Source organism: Alligator mississippiensis, chromosome 1 (genome assembly GCF_030867095.1).
Source record: "Alligator mississippiensis isolate rAllMis1 chromosome 1, rAllMis1, whole genome shotgun sequence".
NCBI lineage: Eukaryota > Metazoa > Chordata > Crocodylia > Alligatoridae > Alligator > Alligator mississippiensis.
Window position 1 is genome coordinate 256139581 of NC_081824.1, and position 15534 is coordinate 256155114.

The window sequence follows — 15534 nt, forward strand, 5'->3', positions numbered from 1 at the left end:
ATCTGGTGTTCGAATTGCCGCTCTGGGGGCCTAGCTCCTCCAATTCATTTTCCGTAAAAGCGGCTCAGCCTTCGGGTTAGCGCCACTCCCGCAGGAGGATGATGTGGTAAATCTGCCTCATATGAAGATGGCCTGGTTGGTGTACTTCATAATCCACCGAGCCCACCCTCCTGATTACCTCAAAGGGCCCTTGCCACTGAGTTAGCAGTTTGTTTGTGGACGTCTGTTCTGGTTTGAATTCTCGCATCTTGGAGTGAGCGTTGTACTTCTCTTTCTGCTGGTGTTGCACCTGTTGCAAATTGTCTTTGGCCAAGACTCTGGCCAACTGCACCCGGCATTGAAACTCTTGCCGGTACATGGAGGGGTCCTGTGCAGCTGCTGTGTTGTGTTCCCAATCTTCCTTCAAAATTTGCAGCAAGCCTCTGGGGCGATGGCCCAACACTAACTCGAATGGAGAATACCTCAAGGACTCTGACAGGGTGTCCCTAAGGACAAATAATATCAAGGGGTGGAGTAGATCCCATTTCTGAGGATCTCCCCTTATGCACTGGAGTAACATTTTCTTTATGGATCCATTCAGCCTTTCCACCAGCCTGTTTGTCTGTGGGTGATACACTGACGTGCAGAGCTGTTTTATTTTTAACATCCGTCATACCCCTTGTAACACCCCCAACGTAAAATTATGCCCCTGGTCTGTCAGGATCTCTTGTGGAATTCCCATTCTGGCAATCCACTTGATAAGCTCCTCTGCAATCCGAGGGGCGGTTACTGCTCAAAGTGGCACTGCATCTGGGTACTGTGTGGCGTAATCCACAAATAGGAGTATATATTGATGGCCTGCGCTACTGTGGGGTAATGGACTGATAACATCCATCGTTATCCTTGAAAAGGGAAGGTCAATTACTGGCATGGGTTGGAGAGGGGCTCTTGGTGGCCAGTTCTCCCTTGCTTTTTGGCACTCAGGGCAAGCAGTGCACTGGCAGGCCACATCTCCCCCCAATCCCAGCCAAAAAAACCACCGTGATATCCTAGCGGTAGTCCTATCACACCCCATGTGACCTCCAGTAGGGTTGGAGTGGGCGAGCTGCCATATGGCCTGCTGGAAACAAGAGGGCACCACAAGTTGTGTCCTCTCAGGCCCCTCGCCCCACCAGGCTGGACCCGGTATAGGAGTTGATGTCTTACCTTGAACTGAGGTGTAGTCATTGGGGTCTGTGCTCGCGGGAAGGTTGATGCATCCATTGTTGCTCACAGCTCCTGTAATCCCCTGTCATCTTCTTGTGCCTCCCTAAACTGTTGACTGCTGGCCACGGCGTGTAGGTCTAGTACATTCATGTCATCGTCTGGTTCCTCATCATCCTCAAGTTCTACTAGCCATCCTTCTCGCATCTTCAGGTTCCTTCAAGTGGTCTCCCTATCCCAGATTCTCTCCAGTGCATCATATATAGGGGTCCAATCTCACCCTAATAACATGTCGTAGGCTAGGCAAGGGGCTAAGCCAACTAGCAACTGTCCTCGATGTTCCATGACGCGAAGGGGTACCCATTGTCATTGGATCTGCTGGGTTTCCCTGTGAAGGCAAGATATCCTTACTGGCTCTGCTTTACGGCTCAGGTGAGCCGTAACTAGGCTGGCTTTTATTAAGGACTGGGCACACCCAGAGTCCAAGACTGCCCTGACTGGCTGATTTCCAATCCAAGCTTGTACCACGGGTCATTCCCTTAAGGAGCCTTCACCACACGTCACGAAACTACAATCTATTGGCTCTGTTTGACTGGATTCTTTGCACCCCTCTGCCATTCCACATGCCAGATTGTCCAGGCACCATCTCTCCCGTACATTGTTTGAGCATTCCTTTGAAAACTGCCCAACTTTCCCACAATGGAAACAAACCATATCCCTCGTCGGACCCCTGGGGGTGAATCATTGTTTTTCTGTCTCCTTTGCTGTTGAGGGTAGAGGGTTGGGGTTGTGCCTCTTTCAAGGGTAATTGACTTCTGAGGCTGCAAAGGCCTCAGCCAGTTTCAATGCTTCCTCACAATTGCAGGGAGAAGGCTGACATACCCACTGCTGAGTCCACTCTTCCAAGTCATTAAGGAATTGCTCTAACACTATCTGATCAGCCAGGGCGTTGCAGTCACAGGACACGAGATTGACCCATTTACTAAATAGGTCCCTCAATAATTGCAACAAGAGCCAGGGTTGCTTCTCCTCTGCCCCCTTCTTAGCCCAAAAGAGATGCCTATAATGCTCAGGATTAATCTCCAGCTGATACAAAATGGCCACTTTCACTATGTCATAATCTCGTGCTTCATACCGGGGAAGTGCCCTATATGCTGCCTGGGCTTTTCCTACCACAAGGGCCCCAAGCTGACTGGCCCAGTATCCTTTGTCCAGGCCTGTCATGATAGCATGATGCTCAAATGCCTCAATGTATGTCTCTGGGTCATCGTCCCCTGTCATCTTTGGCCTTTTAAAGGCCGTTAGGCCAGGTTGCAGCCAGTCCTGCTTATGATCCATCATTTGTTGCTGTACATCCAGTATCTGCGTCAGCACTTGCAAATTCTGGCCCAACATCTCAGTAGTCATGGCTGCTGGTTGCATGTTGGGTCATTCTTCTGGGGCTGGGTTTTTCAGTGGATTCCCAGCCAAGGCACCAGTTTGTACCTGCCGGGCCTTGAACATTCGATTGTGTGCAGCCTTGGTCCAGGCGGCCGGTAGAGGGCATTCTATGGTCTCTTGTAGGCCCATGGGCAGCCGTTTATCCCCTGGGTGGCCTCCCCCAATCTCACCTGCCATGACTTTGAATTTTATACCAGGGCGGGGGCCAACCACCCAGGGTTCTGCTGCAGCAGGGAGTCTACCCACCGGTTGTCTGTGGGGCTCCACATCCCCTACACCCCAAGCTCACGCCAACCTCCAGTGGGTTACCAGATCTTCTTGGCCGTACCCCCAATGATGTTGTCTCTCTGGGACATGATGGCCTTCATGGCCCTATCACGTTCTAGGCCCTGCCTCCCGAGATAACTAACTCAGCCAGAAGTAGGGCTTTGGAACATCACACCCTTCTGTCTCCAAGCAGTCCCTGGGTGGACTACCTGGGACTCTAAATTTAGCCTGTGCTCAAATAAAAAATGGAGGATCAAAGAAAATATGATACAGCGCTATCCTGCCTGTATTGCCTCACCCTACCTCTCAGTCCCTCCAAAAGGGGGAAACTAAAAAAGGAAAAACCAACACAAACTAAATGTGGAAGGACCTGTCTGTTCCTTTCCCCCTGCCCTTATGTTAGGGTAATGGAGAAACCTTCACTCCCTCTGATCCCACTGGGGTTTGGCCCGTCGTATGGTCAATGTAGACCGTGGTCCTTCAGCTTGGGTCATCTCGTCTCTCACTCCACCCTGTGTGTTACGTGCCATTGCTGTCCTTCTCCCCTGTAGGGGATGTCCAGCTTCCGGTGTCCTGGGCTACCTCCCCATGTCCCCGGCTACTTCTTAGGTTGTAGGCTGACACCCAACCTCTGGCTGTTTTGCTTCGCAGCTCCCCTTGCTGCTGCATTCTGTCTCCACACGGAGGTGAAGCCTCCTTTGCCTCCTGTGTTCCCCTGACACGCCCACCTCTGTTGGTGTAGACAGACTCCTCTGGCTTTGCCATCCCACTGCCGATCCTGTCTTTGTTGGCACAGAGAGCCTCTTCTGGCTTCCCTGTCTCTTCACCCTGCTGTTCCCCACTGGCATAGAGAGCCCCTGCCAGCTCTCTCTCCCTTGGGGTATACCGGGTGGTGTCCGGCAGCGGAGTCTTCCCCATTTTTGCTCCACCTCCCCGATTGTCTTCCCGGGCGGGCCGTCTTATCCCCACCGGCTGGTGATTGCCAATGACGTCACCGGCTGGTTTCAGCTGGATAAAGGCGCAACATATGACCCGGGCGGATTTCCTTTCTTGTTCCAGCTGTGTCGCAGGTCCTGCTGCTGTCGGTAAGTATTTCCTCTAAGTTATTTTTACATCTTTCCCTCTTTTGCCACGTGCTCCCCACCCCATGGGGTCCCTGTTCATTGTTTGGGTTCTTTCTCCCTCGGGACAAGCAGCAAGTCTCTTGCATGACATTTCATGGAAAAAATCAGAAATCCTTATTCACTGACAAGTAAGATTTTGATACACTGGATGACAGGAGAGAAGTGGGCTTGCAACTGCTGTTCCCTCTATTTCTGAATAAGGTAGAAAACCTGCAATTGGCCTTTTAGTATTGAGCTGGCACCTTCCCCTTCTTTACGATATTCTCAGGCCACACAGGGAACTGCTCCTAATGCTGACATGGGTTTCCCAAGGTGTGATCTGGTAGCTGAATTAAAATTCTCTACAATCCTAGAAAACAAGGAAAGTGGAAGAAGAAGAAGTCTTGTCCACCTTTTCAACTTGTGTTGAATATAGGGGACAGGAAACTGACTGTTTAAAATACTGCAGCAGTGCTGCAAACAACTTGGAACTTTCTCATCTCATCAGGACGTGGGGTCACAGATCTTGTCTGATATGAGGAAACAGGATTTCAACAGGTTTCAACTTGTTTCCCTTGTTTACCAGGGAACACACCTTGTGAGAGACTTCCTGTGGAACAAAAACCCAGCTATCAGGATATGTACCATGTCACTTTTGACAATGTGACCCAGTCTAAAATCAGGAGCCACACTCATTTAGTTAGTTTAGAGGCTCTACATCAGGAGTAGGCAATTATTTTAGCTGGAGGGCCATTTCATGAGTTTTGGTGAGCTGCCGATGGCTGCAAGGATAGCCCTGCCCCTTGACAGGTGCCCTGTCCTCCTGTTCCATGCCTAACCCCTGTCCTTTGCCACCAGAAGTCCTTTCCTTTGCCCCAGAAGTAGTCCTTTGAGGGGCGGGGTTTGTCATCTTGAAACTGGAAAAAAATATATATACTAAAAGAACCCCCCCCAAAACATCTACTATAATTTATTTTAATTTTAATTTAAAAAGCCTTTTTCTCCTGATTTGTGTGTGCTTGCATTATGTATCTAGAGGTGATAGCATAATAGCTCAAAATACAGTCTTACCCTTGTATATTATGTATGTTGGTAAAAGGATGTATGTGGGAATGTGTCTGGTTGGGGAGTGTCTGTGTGTGTGGTGGGTGTGTATGTGGGTGTGGGTATGGTGGGTGGGGTGTGTGGGAGAGAATGGGGTGGATGTGGAGGGGTGTAGGTATGGGGTATGTGGTTGAGGTGGGGGCATGTGGGAGGTTGTGGGTGTATGTGGGGTTATGTTAGGAGGGTGGGAGTGTATGTGGAGGCTGTGGGAGGAATTGGGTGTTTGGGGGTATTGTGGGGTCAGTTGTGTGGATATGGTGAGGGGTGGGAAAGTGTGTGTGTGTGTGTGTTGGGGGGTGGTCCTTGTAGTCTCTGGAATGCGTGAGTCACTGGAGCTGTATATGGTGGCAGTAAGCAGGGCCAGCCCCACCCGGCCCCATAACACACAGCTCCCACCTGAGTCCCTGGATGCACATGCTGGCAGCATGTGGAGCCAGTCCCATCTGGCCCAATAGTGCTGCTGCCTGAGCTCCTGACTAGATGTGGCGACAGGGTGTGGGGCCAGCTCCAGATGGCCCCATAGTGCACAGTTCCCACCCAAGACCCTGGCTCCATGTGGTGGTAGCATGTGGAGCCAGCTTGACCCAGTCCCATAGCATGCAGCTGATGCACTCCTGCAGCACATGGGGCCAGCCCAGCCCCATAGTGCATTGGTCCCCACACTCTCACCCCCTTCCCCCACTGGGAGTCCCTGGCTGTGGCTCGTTGTTCCAGGCTCACAGGCTGGGAACAGTCATGGCTTTCTTTGATTGCATGTGTAGGAGGCTGGGAAAAGCTGTGGAGGGCCAGGCACAAGCTCTGCCAAGCAGAGGCTTCTTGTCTCTAGCACACCCTGGCTTGGGGCTGGGGTGGGCCAGCCCAGGCTGGGGTGGGGGTCTGTTACTTTGCAACCAGAGCTGCACCTCCTTCATGGAGGCACTGACTTGTAGAGGTGCAGCCCAGGGCCAAGGTTTACAGGGGCCTTACAAAGGGGCCCTGCCAGCCAGATGGAATTGTTTGGTGGGCCGGATCCAGCCGGCAGACTGTATTTGGTTTCCCCTGCTCTACATGCTCAAACTTAATGAGATTTAGTTATTATAGGAAAACAGCAACCCATAGTGGGTTACAACTCCATCTTGTACCCACCTCAGCTGCCTGGACCCAAGAAACAATGGTTTCTCTTTTTTCAATATTTCCCATTCATTTGTCAGCAAGGAAAAATTTTCTAGTCATGTTCAGTCTCCTTAATACCTTCTCATTCATTGTCTTAAACAGGATAATTCTTGCAAAGTCTAGAGACTAGAGAACTTACTTCTGACAGAGATTCAAAAAAGATTATGCAGAAGTTATTGGATACACAATATTATATGCCCGTTTTATCATTTGAGATAAACTACCCATTTAAAACACTTAGACTTTGTGGGCACTCACAATGAAATTAATCGAGCAGCACACTTAAAACAAGCAAAAGGAAATACACAATACAATCAACTTGGGCAACTCAGTTCCACAGAATGCTGTGGAGGTCAGAAGGATAGGTCCAGCAGGGGCCATTAAATACAGAAGTCAAGGCTGTACCTTCAGCTCACGACATACTTCACCCTATAATTCCTGGTAACTGGAAGGATCTGACAGGACAGATGATTCAACACAGGCTAAATGTTTTGTATTGGGGGGTGTCCACATGAGATGCTTAACTTTTCATTAGCATAGTTTACTGCAAAGTAAGCATGTACATCAAAATGTGCACATGCTTACTTCACAGTAAACCTCCTTAATCTTGAGTAAATTTGCTACTTGCAAGTGCAAGTAGCAAATTTACTTGGGATTAGTAACGACACTGTAGTGTTCGTGTAGATGCCTGACTGGGGGCAAAATCTGCTCCCAGTCAGCTATGCACCAGGGTGGTGGGAGATAGCTCCCTACCCTGGGGAGCTGCCTGCTGCTAGGGCGGGCTCTGCCACAGGACCCTGGGTGGGGACTATGTCCCCCTGCCCAGGCAGCAGGGAGCTCCAAGCCCCCTGTCCCCATATCACAAATGGGGAGTGGGGTCTGGGAGACCCTTATCTCCCAGCATCGGCTCCATGACTGTGGGGTCAGTGCTGAGAGACCCTTATTTCCCAGCCTGAACTCTGCAGTCATGGGGCTGGTGCTGGGAGATGCTTATCTCCCAGCCTGAGCTCTGTGGTCACAGGGTAGGGCCTGGGAGATAAAGGTCTCCCAGCCCCAGCCCTATGACTGCAGAGCTCAGACTAGGAGATAAGGATTTCTGAGTACCAGCCTGTAACAGGGGGCCTTCTTGGGGCCAATTTGCTTTTGGCCCATCTGCCTGTTTCTGGGCCAACTGCCTGCCTTCCTTGCTTGCCATGCCTTGTTGTTATCTAATTAATGATCTTAATTAGGTGGGAGGCTGCCCATTTTCTTGCCCCAATGCTAGGGGCGCTATCTGCCACTTTGTACCTTCCCTACACTGCAGCCCATGCCTCACAGATGGCCTCCACAGATGCTAATTTCACCGGCCCCACACTGGGTCCCAGAATCCTCCAATCAGGACCCCTCTAAGATCCCTCCATTCAGGCAGCCTATCCCACCCTCATTCAGGGATGCCTAGCTCCCTGAAACTCTTTCCCCTCTTGGGCATGGTCGCCCCGGGACCTTTGGCCGTGCAGGCCCTCGCCTCGTCTCCAAGGCCAGTTGGAACCCCAGGCCCTCAGCTCTGGGTGTCCCTTGCAGTGGCCCCCTTGCCCTTTTGACCGTTCTGGTCCTGGCCCCAGCATTGACCAGTCGAAGGTACTCTCAGTCAGGCCTCTGAGCCTCTAGCCCCACTCTCGCTCCTGGGTCCTCCTTCTGGCCCTACTAGTGGGTGACCCACCCAGTTGTGGGAGCTGGGGTTATGGCACCCTGACCCACCTTTCACCGGGGTGGTAACTGGCCTGGCATTTCCTGGGGGCTCCCATGCCAGAGAACCCCACCAGGCCACCCACTCCTGGCAGGGTGCAGTTTTAGGGCATGCCCAGGACCAGGAGCCTCCTAGCTATCCCCTACAGCTCCTCCCTTACATCCAGGATGATACATGAAGCCTTGCAGCCAAGTGATGTTGCTGCCTGCCCTGCCAGCAAGGAACTGATCTGTTTATATAGGCAGCCAGAGATCTAAAATGGCTGCTGCAATCAAGCACCTACTGGCTGCTTGGCTCAGGTCTTAAAGTGGCAGGCACAAACAGTGCCCTGTCTCACAGCCCCACAACCGTGGAGCTCAGGCTGGGAGAAAAGGCTCTCCCAGCCCAAGTCCTGCAACTGCAGAGCTCAGACTGGGAGATAAGAGTCTCCCAGTGTAGTAGGAAGCCCCTTTTCCTGTAGGGTACCCGCAGGGTAACAAGGAGCATCCCCTTCCATCAATAATTCCCCTCTTTGGATATGTCTCTTCTCTTCTATCTTTTCTTCCTTCCTCCTTTCTTCTTTCCCCTCTCTCACTACAAGATATAGAATTATTTGGGTATTTTTCTTTCTGGTATAAGGAATCGTGTTTTATTAAATTACATGGGTGTTCTACATTTTGTAGCTGTGCATTTATATCCCCCCTTATTGTATTTTGATATTTGTATCTACTTGTGTGCCATGGCATTTATATTTGATACTCTTGTATTTTTATATTTTACACTCTTTACCCTGTAACAATGCTATCAAGGGCAGGATCGAACCGCCACCTCCCTGTATCAGGCTGGCCCCTGAATGAGAGGATCAGTAATTGAATGGGTAACACAGTAGCTAGCTACAGTAACAAGTTAACGAGTGGCAATTGACACCTACAAAACCACAGATTAATGAGAGGAAGAAATCAATAGGGGCCAGTGTAGCAGCTGGGGAACTCCCTGAACCTTCATTGTTAAAGGGACAGAAGCCCCAGTTTGAATTAATCAGAGCTGAAGACCAACTTTTGGGGAACATCCCACAAGAGTCAACAACCCCTGGATTGGGCAAGCCCAAAAACTGGGGAGTCACCAAAGTCTGCCAAGGACAGATAAAAGGCAGTGAAGAGTGACCCTCAATGGCACCCTCTTTATCTTCAACTTGACCAGCACCTGACCTGTTCAGCTAGAAGGACCCCCTTCTGGAAGACAAAAGCACGTTGGAAGAAGCCTTGACCAGCCATTGATGGCAGACCCCAACGCTTGTGGGATAAGTATACTTGACTCTGGTGCTTCACAGATCAGAGATTCATAGCTAGCTAGTGTGTGTGTGTGTGTGTGTGTGTGTGTGTGTGTGTGTGTGTGTGTGTGCACATGTGCATGAGTGTGTGCCTGAGGGGATTGGCCCCAAGGTTTATGATCTGATTTCATTGCAACATTTCAATCTGTCTAATAAACTAGAATTTTAAGGATCCTGAGTTGGACATTTGTGGCCAACACCGGCACCGGCCCACGGTCACAAAGCCAGCACTGGGAGCTCCCTGTTGGCGGGGCCAGAGGAACCTGTTCCCTGCCCAACTCCACGAGCACGGAGCTGGGGGGAGGGGGGGACAGGTGGGGGACAGGCTGGGGAGCTTGTTCCCTGCTCAACTCCGCATTTGTAAAGCCTGTGGAGCTGAGCAAAAAGCAAGCCCCTCAGCCTGTTCCCTGCTTCAGCTCCGCACTCACAGAGCTGGGCAAGGAATAAGCCCCCCAGCCTGTTCCCCCTCAACTCTGGGCTCATGTAGCTGAGCAGGGAACAAGCTGCCCAGCCTCTGCCTAGTGTGCAGGGTTGGGGGCTTGGAAATGTCCTGGTCAATTCTGGCAAACTTATTAGTAGCTGGCAAATTTATATTCTATAAACCAGGAAGACCAAGTGAGGGGCATGACTGGGAAACTGCATACTTGAGATTAAACTAAAGGTTTGATTTAAGAGTTATTTTACCAAACACAATTTTATCTGTGTTTATTCTAAGTATCTATCTCAGTATACAGTGAGAACTAAATGTTAAATGTATTTTTTTCTTCCAGAAATTAGTATCTTCCCACCCTTGCACAATAAGTTATTAGTGATTACCTTTAATAAATAATAGCTGGACTAATATGAACATTATAGTACAGATTGGCAATATAATGTGTTTTTGTGGTTGCAAGAGCTAACAACAATATCCTTCCAAAAATAATGAAAAAGCACAAATGGAAAATATGATTCAAATCACTGTAATGTAAATCAATATACCTGTCTCACCAATAGCCTTTGAAAAATGACTTGTAGTGCTTATTTACGAGTATGTGAGTTTCCACCCATCAAACTAATGGCACACAACTGTGTGTGTGTGTGTGTGCGTGTGTGTGTGTGCGCATGCACGCGCGCGTGTGTGAGAGTGAGCAAGTGTTTACAAAGCTCATGGGCGAGACTCTCTTATGCTGCTCAGAGCCACAGGAAATTAGAAAAAAAAATTAAAACTGAGGTTAAAAGGCAGAGAAAAGTATGATCTGGCTCACATTGTGTTGTTGACTCTCAACTTGAGAGTTGTTTCTTTCAGGTATAGTTTGAAAAAAAACTACTGGGGGAACCTGAGCTGCTAATGTCTATGGATTATTATTAATAAATAACTTCAGTCATTCATAATATGGATCTGATCTCTTAAAACACCAGTAAATTCTCTTAAGTTTTTTTGTGTATGAACATGTGCACCTCATGATATTGCATTACCCTAATTGTAACAAGATAGATTAAAAATATTCCTGAAATCAGAAAAAGAAAATTGGGAAATGTATGTACCATTACATCAAATGCAGGTGTGCATGTAATTACATACTCAACAGATGGCCATTAGTGGATCAGAGAAAGGTAAAGGGCAAAGTCAGTAAAATCTGAGTACCAGGTACTGGGTAATCTATTTGCACATAATCATTAAACACTTCTTTTCTTCATCTCTTAGCAATCCTATTTCTAAGGAAACCACAAGCTTATTACGTTACTCTCAATATGCTTTCCTTACTGTATATATTTGCCTTAAAGGAAGATTGTGGATTCCTATTTTGATAGGAACTTAGATACTGAAAAAAACTGTTATTGAAGAAGAGACCAAAAATGCTTGAGTGATTTGTTTGAAATTCAAATGAAAAATACCTGTTTTTAAACAGACTCCTCTACAATGTTTTGAACACACACACTGTAGCACTAAAAATGTGCAGGAAAGACAGATACTAATGGGCTTGTAAATAATTAGAATAAGCAGTGTGAACCAAAGTGAGGTTTTATTTTTTCCCTTTTTATAAAAATGCACAGATAAGAACTTTTGTTGAACAGAGGGCTAATTTTTCAGAATTGACTCACAATTTTTTTGCAGGGAGCACAAATTGAGACATTTCAATCATTAATTCATTCATCAATAATTGTTAAAAATTAGATGCCTTACAAATACCCGTCATGATGAGATACTTTTACCAAAGAAAGGCTCCTCACAACACAACCTGTTATGAAACAAAACACAACAATCTGCAACACGGAATATGACATTTGCCAAAAAGAATTAGCTACCAGATTATCTGATGTTGCTTCTACTGGGCTGATATCTGATCCATATTTATTCTGATGACAAACAACTTATTTGGAGGCAGACTCAAATTCAGATAACAAAAGAAGCAGACAGTTATCAAATTAGATTAAACATATATCCCAGAATTGCAAAAGTTTTCACATTGTGTGTAGATAAACAGGAGACAGGAACACCTCTCTTACTTCGGTACCATATAGCATAGAACCAGCAGAGTTTTTTTGGTTTTGTTCTTTCTTTTCTTTCTATCTAAGAAACAAATATCTCAGAGTATGACATATGTAAGTATTTTTATGAGGAATTAAAAGGGGATTTGAAACAGTGAAACAACTGTTTATATGTTAAAAGGATGCTAATTTGTGTTCCATGTTAGCTGCCAGACATTTTCTACCTGGTTACAAAGTCTTACGTTATCTGAATGGAACCATAAGAAACCAAAAACAAGAACCCAAAATTGGTGTGAGTGAGGGGAAATTAAACTAATCACTTGCTGTAAAATCCTGCTCTATGTACAACACCAAAACAATTTTCACTGCAATGTCTTAAGGGATATAGGGGCCTGGTGCTGGCTCTTTGCACAGGTCCTTTGATCTCATTCTTAATTACAAGCAGCAACATACAAAATTCTCCTTTATACAACCAAGACCAGTTCTGATGGGTTTCATATGCAAGCAGCTAGATACGCTCAATGGTACACCTGGCAAATTAGAATATGTATTTTTAAGTAATTCTTGGTGCTTCTGGAAAAAAGTGCATCATTTGCATAAACAATTTAATAGGTTTGGGTTAAATCTTAGTCAAATCAAAGTAAATCTATGAATTTAAAATGAGCTATTTTGATATTAGAGCAATACAACTAGGAGAAGCATTTGAGCCTGATATTCTTCATTGCCCACTGCTTGTTATGTGTTCTGAAAGCCCAACTTGCAACAAGCTATAGTATTTACAGTATTGACTAGCTACCAGGATGACAGCGTGTATTCCTGGTCTTCTCTGCAGATACTTTTGCCTGCAGTCTCTTCATAATGCAAATGTTCTGAAACTGAATGTTTCCTTTAGCTGCACAGTTGCAGCTTCTAGACATGGATACTGTCCCCTCAAGGTTACCTTACCTAGTTGGATTTCCCATGATGCTTTTGCTCCTCTGCTCCCTACTCATCCTCCCACACTTTCTACTTACTTTCCTCAGCATTTTTTGCTTTCCAGAAACTCCCTAAAAGCAGCCCTAACACTGCTCACTTTCTTCTTCCTTTTTGATAGGCAGGGAAAACTGTGGAAAGCAGGGAGGACTTAGCTAGAATGAATTGAACAAATGCCCGTAAACCATCCCGGTAGCAATGCTAGCAGACACGACTGATATCAGTAGATACGTTAGTAGCTGCCCCCTCATAATTAATTTTTTAAAGGGGCATTAAAGAAAGTAGGAAAGCAGTATAGGAATAGTGTATCATTAAACCAAGAATAGATGCAAAAATTCTCTATGTTCTGTGGCACTATAAAATATTTCTCTTTGGAGGGGGTGTGATTAGCTGCCTTACCTCAAAATCACCCCTTCAAGTATATAAGGTGTCAAGGAGCATGTCTATTTAATTTATTTTATTGATGTAAGATTCTTTTTAATAGGGAGCCAGAACAACTCCCAACTGGAGGAGAGCACATTTTTGAAATTGCAGAAAATCAATGGGTTGAGTCCAAAAATCCACACAAGGATAAAAAATGTAATTAATCCACCTCAGAGGACACAGTGGCAGTTCCAAACTAAGATTTCATGGTCACAACTTTATGGGTAATGAGACATTTCCTTGTGAGGAAAATATACATAATACATCTGGGGCGGTCATAGGAAGGGAGGCTGGAAGTGTCATAATGGGTGTCATTTTTAGCTCAAGAACCGTGATAATACTAGCTCTATATTACTATGGTAAAAGCAACCTTTAGCTCTTCTACTGTTGAGAAATATGAAGGCATATTTAGCTATATTTAGCTTCTACTGTTGAGAAATATGAAGAAATATTCCAAAGGCAAGCAATATACAAAGGACAAGCAAAGCATTGTACATAAAAAAGAACTGTTGTAATCCTTCTTCCAAAATCAAAAACAAACCTTTCACTACAGCTACACCAGATATAAGACATTAAAAAGCACTATTAAAGAAGCTTCTCCAGACAGTTATGCTATCTACAATATAAAAAGGAAGCTCAAAGTTTGCGTAACAAATTTGCTTAAAAAATTTCCAGACTAATTAGAATTTGGAGCAACTCAACCCCTGCCTCCCCCACACACACAACTATTGGCATTCTCTCCTCAGTAGGGTGAGAGTTACTTTCTATTGCAGATCTGAAATAAAGATTTACTGATTAGGCAGTCCTTTCAGGTAATATCATCAAGGGCAGATTGGACACTAAGTCACTGGCAATCTAATAGGAACCCAAGGAAAATCTTTTACTCATGGCCAGTAACTGCAGATGAAAGGCAGTGTCCTACAAGAAACCTCTGCAGAGATTTCACAAATTATTTCTACCTACCACTCTAAACTGTCAGTCATTATTTTTAATCAAACCATTTCAAAAGCTAACACCAATACTGGGTTATACATCTCTTGCAAATGAAGGGAAAAGCTTCTTCCACTCACTGGTGAGGCCTCACCTGGAGCACTGTGTCCAGTTTTGGGCCCTGCACTTCAAAGAAAGATATGAACAGACTGGACAGAGTCTATGGCAGAATAACAGAAATGATTGGAGGCAATAAAAAATTAACGGATGTGCTCCTGAGGACTGGAGCTCTGATCAGAAGACTGCTGCTCCTAACCTCTGGGTGTACGGGAGTCAAGAGCTCCCTCTGTGTCGGCTATATGGCATGGTTGGATCTGATCCCCAATCCCACAATCACACCTCCAACCATGCACAAGTAGCGTGGCAAGAGGCGCGAGTGTTATGATTGCCAATCAGATCTCACCATGTGTTTAATTAAATGTTTGCCAGGGGCCTGTGTGTGGTCAAGCACTGGAACAAGCTACCTAAAGAAGCTGTGGAATTGCAATTCTTGGAAATTTTCAGGAGCAGGTTAGACTTGGCTATACATAGGGAAGTTCCTCCCTTGAACAGGGGGCGGACAAGATGACCTAATGAGATCCCTTCCAGCCTTACTCTCTTACAATTCTATGAACAAAATAAGATCAAAGGATTAGTAAATTTGCCTGCAAGGACTAGATATTTTTTCTGGAAGTTATCCTAGACTAGGCAGTGTTTCAGTGAGGTTTAACAAAACAAACAAAAGACAATTAATCATATAATTACCTCATTCTTTACAGCATAATCTGGGTACACAATGCTTTGGGTGGTGGGTAGTGAAATATTGTCCAACAGAAATGTTAAATCCAGAAAACTCGATTTAAATTAAATGCATATTTTGCTGAAAATCATTTGCAGTCTGCCACAATATGCTGTCTCCTGGGAGCTGAAGGTCAATTGTTCTTCTTGTCCTCTGTCATCCAGACTTCCCATCTAGCCTTTAACTCGTATGATGCACTCTGATATCCTCTCCTCAATAAGAATTTAATGGGAGATGCAGTCAGATTAGGCATTCCAGTCTGAAAAAGGAAATGGGAACCTATGGGTGCGGATTATCTCTGAGGCACTAAGTTATTTCAGAACTGAACTTTTTTTTTTTTTGGTAGAAACATGCCAATGTTATTTTTTTGGCTAAATTTTTCCTCTGGAAAAGCATTCATCTTGTAGCCAGTTTTATATCTCAGTAACATGCCCCTTGTTCTTGTTTCTGTGCTTGAGATGTATATAAACACTGCAAAATGTTCCACAACAATAGTTGGCAAATTTTTGGACCTTTGAGTGACAGTTTAAGGAATTCAACTCTTGGATAACCCTATAATGTGGCATTGGGAATGGAATAGTCAGCAGCATGAGACCTGGAGAATCACTGTCTCTGGGAA

At 45.9% G+C, this 15534-nt stretch overlaps 1 protein-coding gene across 11 annotated transcripts in view; it reads right to left on the minus strand.

Annotated features, from left to right (window-relative positions):
• The window catches only part of LOC102565760 (OX-2 membrane glycoprotein), a 67743-nt gene that overhangs the window by 17621 nt on the left and 34588 nt on the right, over positions 1-15534 (minus strand). For 3 of the 11 annotated variants that reach the window (XR_009459011.1, XM_019476231.2, XM_059720520.1), the window contains one exon: positions 11270-15174. The exons of the other annotated variants lie outside the window; for them this stretch is intronic. Coding sequence is in view for 1 of the 3 variants with exons in the window: in XM_059720520.1 (XP_059576503.1) it covers positions 15161-15174 (14 nt within the window). In the remaining 2 variants the exon portion in view is untranslated. Of the gene's footprint in view, positions 1-11269; positions 15175-15534 lie in introns of those variants that run through there. 11 annotated transcript variants of the gene reach the window in all.